The sequence below is a fragment of the Sphaeroforma arctica genome (genome assembly GCF_001186125.1).
Source record: "Sphaeroforma arctica JP610 unplaced genomic scaffold supercont1.2177, whole genome shotgun sequence".
NCBI lineage: Eukaryota > Ichthyosporea > Ichthyophonida > Sphaeroforma > Sphaeroforma arctica.
Genome location: NW_014038381.1, coordinates 1 through 8253, shown reverse-complemented (window position 1 = coordinate 8253; position 8253 = coordinate 1). Strand labels below are relative to the sequence as shown.

Sequence of the window (8253 nt, the reverse complement as noted above, 5' to 3'; positions counted from 1 at the left end):
ATATATGTATATATTTATACATATATGTATATATTTATACATATATGTATATATTCTAAACAATATGTATATATTTCTTACTTTCTTATATATATATATATATATGTATATTATGCACAATCATATGTATCCGTACGTGTGCAAATATATATATACACCAAATCAGAAATGTACATGAACTGAACTGAACATATAAACTTACATACGCATATGTACCTACATATACTAAAATACTGTTTTTCTTACTGCGGGCCAGGCTTTTATCTTACTCATACTGCGTGCATTTCAGGAGCCACTGTCCGCTCATTGCAGTTCCTTTTTGCATCGCAGATGAAGTTACTGTATCTACAAACTGTGCTGCAAGGCTTCGACGTGGACTACAACCCGCAACTGACGTTACTCGAAATGCCGGAATTGACCACTGCCGTTCGTGTCTCAATACGGCACAACCCGTTGCTGACAGGGCCCCTCTACTTTGATAAGGTAGGTATATTAATATGTAAGTGTATGCGTTTAGGTACATATTGTTGATATGGTGACAGCATGTGAGAGTCTTCATCCTTACATTGTGTGTAGGTGTTTAGGAACATCCTCGTTGTTGTTTTTTGATGTGTAAGTGAATATATACCTTTTTAATGGAAATTGGGGTGGTATGTGTGAAAATCTTTATCCTTGCATTCCTTGCATTTTGTGTAGATGTCTAGGAAAGGCGCAACTGCGTTGATCTGCTGGTATATGTATACATTTTGTAAATATAATTGCGGTGAATAAGTGTGAGAAAAATTGTGTAATAGACTGCGATACATGCGTTTCCATTTTAGGCACTGATATATCCATACGCACACACACACCCAAACACATTTATATATATATATATATTTACTTACACTTGCACTTGCACTTTCACTTACTCTACACAAAAATGAACACATATTCATATACATACACAGGCATGCGTCGGTCTTAACTTTAAAAATCAACACTAACAATGTTTTTCTCGTGACAGGCGGATATCGGACCCCATTTCCACGTGTTTATAACAACTTTTCAGCCAGCACCATATCTTCTACCTTCGCTCGAATGAACATGTGAATATGTAATACATCTCACTCATATTGAATACACAATTCATCTAGCATATAATGAATGTACATGCATATATACTACTCGAATCAATGTATGTTAATTCCATCGAGGTCACACCACTCCTCCGCCCAACGTTCCTGTCTTTGTTGCCAGTCCCGTCCCTCCAGGAATCTATATTCTATTTCCAAATCTAGATCAATCTAATTCCACATCTTAAAAATCTGTCATCAGATTTGATTCGTCCAACCGCTATTATCATCTCCCGTATTGCATTGACCGGGTCACTCTGTGTTAACGTTCCACACCCCAGCTCACCGATGCCAGCATCCTAATCGATGGCAATGAGAAACTGGAAGGCGGGTTGGACTTCCCAGTGCTTACGACGTGTATTGTGTTACTGGTGCACAGCTGTCCCGTGACAAGTGTATCGGCCAACAGTCTTGCGCTCATGACCGAGTCCAGTATGGAGTACAACAGAGTATCCCTTATGCTGGAATATGTACTGTTGCAGAGGTGAGTACGCCTGTATGGATAGCTTAATCGGTTATATGGTCTATTCGTGTATGTCGGCTGGTGTTGTGTATTGTATTGCTGGTGCGTAGCTGTCCTGTGGCAAGTGTATCTGCCAACTATCTCGGGCCTCGTGGCTCAACTGAGTATCTCTACTGCTGTGGCAGCTACGTATCTGTTATGCTGTGTTGGCACATGCGCTATAGACTTGGGTGTGGGTGTGCATGTATCTATATGCCTATGCACACGCGTGTATATCGCCTGGTGACACAGTGATACCTCTTTCTTGTATCGCGATCACGGTGCTGCCCCCCTTCCTGTCATCCAGTCTCAAACGTCAGTGTTTTTTCAATGTATCCGCTCACTTGGCTTTGGCTGAGTGAAGTATGACCCCTTAAACCTCTGTGCACGCCCCCCCCCCCACTCAGTGACACAACCAGCAATTCGCTGATCTCGATCAAAGACACAATGGTGACGCAAGTGGCGTTTCATAGTCTCCTGAGTGGCAGTGATATCATTTTAGAAGGCAACAAGCTCTTGGACCAGCTTCAGTTTACGCAGTTGGTGAGTCTCACAGGGCAGCTCACGGTGGGCGACTGTAACCACTCGACGCTGTATCTGCCAGGTGGGTGTGTATAGGTGCATGCGATCAAATGGAATGATTGATGTCATTCGATGTGTCCATTGGTGTAGAATCACAGTGGGTTATCTCAGATGATATCTATCGGCGCTTGTGAGTTGATTGGGTTGGTTGATTCAAATCATCCGTGTATTGGTGCACTCGGTATGAATCAGTGCTTTTATCGGTTTAGTCGATTCAGAACTGCTGCACTTATGCACATACGACAGTGTTGAAACGTGCATGCGGTGGAATGTTTTTACATCAAATGCGCCAAGGAGACACATCTGGGTTGCAAGTTTACCCGCTCATACACACGCAAGGGTGTACAATGAGTACTGTGTAGCTTGAGGGGCTGAGTCTTTTTTCCCTCCATTAAACACCTGAAACCCTTGTAACCTAACATCCTGCATATACTTATTCTTATATTCCTTTCACCCCACCCCTTTCGCAGCGCTGTACTACGCCTCTAATATCACCGTCTTGCGCAATGTTCACATTGAGAATATCACGTTTCCAGGTATGTTTCGACCAGCGCTTGTTTGAGGTTTATCCCCGTGTGCTCGTTGTGATGTGTGTCAGATTTTTATAATCACTACTAAATTTGTCTCCCGGTCAGATCACTAGTAAATAGGCTATACTTTGCCAGCGACTAAATCCACCTGCAGCAACTCGATTGACTGGTACCTTCTATCGCAGTGTATGATACTAGCATTGCATTTTGTTAGATATATAAAGCATCCCGGTTCGTCCCGTTTTATTCCGATTCCATCCCTTACTTAGCCCTTGCTCCATCCCACACTTACAGAGCTCGCCGCCTTGAAGTCTCTAACTGTCGTAGGCAACCCAAAGCTGACAAACTTGTACCTACCCAAACTAACATTCTTTGAGGGGGAATCGTACGACGTGATAGTAATCATGAACGATAATCTCTGCTTGGACGAGTCCATGTTTGACGGTTTCACCAACGGCTCGTGTGTGGTTGCCAATCAGGAAATTTACAATTCAATAATTATTGACACGCTTTTGCCGAGTAATTCAACTTTTGCGCCGGATTGCGGCGGGGTGTGTTGTGATATGTCGATTGTATCGAATATTACGAACATATGCGAACTGGGAGATACAGATAATCTGAAGCAATGATTTTTTCAGTAAGGAAAAGGGTGGTGGGTGGAGAGGGGGAGAGTAGGAGATGGTGACCGATGTAGTGATGGCATAATGAAATATGAGTACGTATTTGCAAAGACGATATGTAACACTCAAGTAATATAAATTAGTTAATAAATAAATTCTAACCCCTACGTTATGTAGCTCCTATCCCAGTTCGATCTGTCTTCTGTACAATCTGATATGACTGCAAATCATTGATGAATTGCCGATCTATTGGGGTGTCCTTAATTATAGACGAAGGCGCAGCCGACTATCCAGTACGCAAGTGTCAACTAGCACACCCTCCTCTTATATCTGCCGGGGGGGGGGGGGTGTCTACCAACACGTAGGATTGTATAACCCAGCAGCACCATCCTAAAATTTCTACTCCACCGTCAACCACTCCAACCTATCATCCTGTGTTGATCACTCTCGGTGCGGTACATCCCCTGCACCAAACTCAAACAGATTCTTCACCCTCGGGCCTTGGGGCTCGGGCTTCACAGTTCACAGGTGGGCACTGGGTACTGGGGCGTGGACACTAGGCACTCAGTGACAGGTAAAGTCATATCAATAATATCAATAATATCAATAATATCATGAGTTGAACTCTCAGAGTGATATGTTTAGTATATAAATACTAAGTAAATACCATGACCCTCTAGTGATCAAAAATAAACCACAACGGACTAAAGTCCGTAGGAATAAATACCGTTTGTTAGACGAATGTATTTTTATTCTGGTGAATTTTTGGCGCGAAAATCGAAATACGAATTGTTCAGCGGATCAGGAGCTTCTGCTGCAATCGATGCCTGCATAGTTTTGCTAACAGAGCATTCTCGTGAACCGTTTGAAGCTTTGTCGGCACGCTCGTACAGCAGCGTATGCCGGAGCGAGTAATCCAAACGAATGCTCCGCACATAGATCAAACCTCATATAACTGCACCACTAGCACGGTAAGAAAAGGTGGATACACAACACGAGTACATCAAATAGATTATCGGGCTTGTTGTGAAAAGACAAGAGCAGTTGCGACACAAGAATTGAAAGCTGTACATTTACATGGTGGAGGCACACGAGTATGCGCTTATACAATCTCCACTTGTCTGCATCATCCCAAATGAACCGGGCACTCTATATGCGCGATCCTAAGAGCCTACATGACTAATGAGTTTCAAAAAGACATGCTCCACTAGCTTATTAGGGTTCCAATTTATTGCCACACAAATCAAGCACCGCCAAAAATCTGTGATGTGGCCCAGAAACCCGTACACGTGCTTTTACACGTGCTTCACGTTGCTGTCACACCAACGGCCCGTATATGATAACCCCCTGGGGTTTCTGAACACACGTGCAGGGTTGAAGTCGGCAGTCAGCCTTGCACGCACAGGCTGGAAGCACAAGAGTGTGATGGTGCCACCTAACAAAGCCCCTGCAACTACATCTGTCATGAAGGAATGGGTCGCAAGTGTGCCTCAATAATCGAATTAAGGCAGACAGCGAAAGAGATAAGTGTGTGCGGGCGTAAGAGGTGACAATGATGTTGCTTAATCCTGCCGTGATGTTAATGGTTGATTTAAGAATAGCATAATTCGGACAGATTATATTACTAGTGTCTACTTCACTATTTTGAAAATACAAAAGGAATCCACATGGTTGTCTTAAGGATCCTTTCAAGATGCTGCTAGTGGACACCAACTTAACTCCACCAACTCTGACTAACTATGCGCGACACAGATAAGTGTAATCGGCATGGTGGGTGTTTAGCGACCCCATATCCGCAACAGCACAGTCAAAGCGAGGTCATCAGCGACGAACGACAAACACTGGAGTATATGATACAGTCCACAAGTCCCAAATCGTCCTCATACACTTAGATCGTACTAATTGTAACCCTATCATCCATGTACGCACTTAAACTACATCGCATCGAGCTATAACTAGCTTAGCTGTATTAACCATCCTCAGTAAGGCATGATATCACACATCCGCGAAGAAGTGATTTTGCGTTCACGGGGGATTTATTGGCGCAAGCAACAATTGCAAAAAAAAATACAACATTGACAACCGAACCCAAATTCTGATGATATACACACCTCTCACCATGTGATGGTAAACATGCTCAATCTCCAACCACTGACACACTTGCGATTTTAAACTTATAAGTAGGTAAGCATAACATTGGAACGTACCATGTGCGTGATGCCTATTATCCCATATCCGCGACAAACCCACTGTCCATGCGATGGCCATGGGTAAAAACGACAGAGACAGCAGCACTTGATCTAGCCAGCGATTTTTACACTGGCAAGCTATGTGCAGCCATTGAACACTAAGCCACATTCCGAATCCAATAGCGGTACTTGTGTGACCACTGGGAAAGGATAAGCGTGCGCCGTTGATATGGTCGAGATCGTCGGCCGTGCAGGCGCTGTTCCCAGCGACACCTAAGTAGATGGTTGGGTCGTACGTATCTGGGACGCCATCGTAGCACCTAGAGGTGCAGCCGAATTAAGTCCGGAGACTGAGAAACGAAGCTAAATACAAAACAATTCGAAATGAAATAAATCTTACTACAAGGTATGTATTTGAGATACGACGTGTTCTTCGTGATGCTATCAGGTGTTTTGGTGATCTGCGTGATCTTTGCACCGTAAGAGTTAAGGGATATTAAAGTATTTGGCTGTGGTGCAACAAGAGCGACGTACTATAATTCAATCGAAACGAGGATTAAAAAAAGAACCGTATCTGTATGGTGTTAAACAATGTGTAGGAAGTGATATATGCGATTACTGCCGTCAAAAACTGACCTGCCCGCTTACAAATTATCAGTGAGGGCCAAGTTCGGCGCCGCATGGAAGTAGTTCTGTGTGTACACGTGGATATACATTTGTGCATATCAGCGAAGCGTAATATCGAATCGAAATAACATGCATCTAACTGCGTATCTAACTGCGTAAATACATGTGGACATACAGACAACAAAGTATCTTCAACAAGCAACACGTACCCAATATATATGTAATCAAACACTGATAGATCACATATATAATACATAGTTTTTCAGTTGATCACGAACTACCTCACCTCGACATGAAGTCCGGCCTAAGCTCTCCAACGGCCAACTTTGTCGTTTCCGTGAAGAAATACACCCACGCAAACGTACAGACGTAGCACAGGTACATGCGAGCTGCTGCAAACGGCGCACGAACAGATCGTCCTTGATGGAGGTACTCGGTCAGTGCAGCTAGACCGCCGCCTAAAACTAAACCAAATACGAGTACAGCGTAGTAGGGGATGGTATCTTCTTCGTGGGGTAGCCAGATAGATGTATCATTGAGGATCACGGGTCTGGGTTCGGGGCAATATAACAGTTGGGACTGCAGTGTAAGAAGTTTGCAGTTGACGTTTGGCCTTCTGGGAACTTGCACCGATGAGAGTGATAGCATGACAGCCACATCTGGTGCCAACGTTAAGCAGCACTCCGATATGCATACGATGGGTTGCACATACACAGATGTTATAATACACGCTAAAGCTAAAGCAGATCGGATCATATACTGAATTATGATGGAGAGTACCGAGTCTCGCGCTTCGATACAACGGAATTCGGATACCAGCGTAAAATTAAAACGTATACAGGGATATCAGGTCTACAAATCAGCATACCTACATGCGCGCGTGTGCACGCAGCTAGTAGTTCTGCAACTACTTATTTTTGTATAGCACATGCATGATTGGAAAAAGACTTACAGATGGAACTAACGATGTTCTAGTTTGTATCTGTCCGGAATTGGTCCTGCATACCTATTTCGAGGCCCAGTAGTCGCTTTGACCACAACGATTATCAAAGCCACTGCAAAACTGACAGTAAAGAAGACCCACTCGAACTCAATCAGTTCAGCAAACCACCGCCTCTTCTTCAAGTCTTCGCACTCCGCATTTAAATCACTTGTCGAGGACAGATTAGAGCCGTGCGTTGTCCTTGTGACCTCGTCTCCGTGGGCCGATACAGACTTTGTTGTGATAGGAACGGAGGTACTATCATGCAGAGACGCAGACTCAACTTTACCGGTGGGATCACTTTCAGCGCGGTTGTCAACCTGTGCATAGGGATGAAAGATAAGTTAAAAAACAGAACAATGTAACTCTAGCTATTGTATGTCTCAAAAGGGTCGTGATGCGTACTGAAGGGTGGATTGAAGCGACTTCAGGCCTCGATACGACCGCATCACGAGAAAAAGGTTAGACTGGGTTGTGCCTAAATGTATGGATCTGACATACTGTGAAGGACTTGGTGTACATGTAAAACCCATGCTTGCCTACTAAGATGAGTACATAGAGTGACCCAGCCCACTGTGGAAAAAAACAAAGACACGTGAATTCCTCACCAGCATGTCAGGTTCATGCAATAAGTCACAGATAAGTACAACACAGCTTTATGTTGAGACCGCTAACATGGCTACAATGTGGTACAAGGTACTACATATAGCAGGATTTCATTTCTTTTCAACTACAACCAAGTACAGCCCGGTTCTGATGCCCATATAGCAATATTAAACATTTTCTATTCTACGACATGTCCCATCAGCTGTATGTAGGAGAGTTACTGGCAACAGCAAAAGATAACAAAATGATCCACTTTTATCAATATACCAAAATTCAGATAGTAAAACAAGTACATTGTCGCTAATAAGGGCAGGACAGATAAATTCAAATTCGAGGTTCAATAAATCTAACAACACATAAACACTCACACACACACAAAAAAACACACACACCCACACACCCACACCCACACACACACACCCACACACGCATATAGATCGAGCATATTTAAACAGAGATATATATACATACATAAAGACACACATACACAAACACACACA

General features: G+C 43.5%; 2 protein-coding genes across 3 annotated transcripts; one reads left to right on the top strand and one right to left on the bottom strand.

Annotated features, from left to right (window-relative positions):
* Positions 1-330: 330 nt before the first annotated feature.
* Positions 331-3516, top strand: SARC_12259 (the record flags this gene model as incomplete). 2 transcript variants are annotated; one of them, XM_014293639.1, is made up of 5 exons in its annotated part: positions 331-483; positions 1397-1599; positions 2025-2221; positions 2670-2735; positions 3024-3516. In XM_014293639.1, 5 exons carry the CDS (start codon positions 331-333, stop codon positions 3356-3358), a joined length of 954 nt encoding a protein of 317 aa, XP_014149114.1. In that variant the 3' UTR covers positions 3359-3516. The 2 variants fall into 2 exon arrangements, with proteins under 2 accessions (XP_014149114.1, XP_014149113.1); XM_014293638.1 differs by having other exon boundaries at positions 2999-3516.
* Positions 3517-4568: 1052 nt separating this feature from the next.
* SARC_12258 (hypothetical protein) lies at positions 4569-7472 on the bottom strand (the record flags this gene model as incomplete). Its single annotated transcript, XM_014293637.1, has 4 exons — positions 4569-4808; positions 5557-5858; positions 6452-6715; positions 7172-7472. Coding segments are annotated over 4 exons (1031 nt in total), but the record flags the coding sequence as incomplete, so codon positions are not given.
* Between the last annotated feature and the right edge of the window lie 781 nt (positions 7473-8253).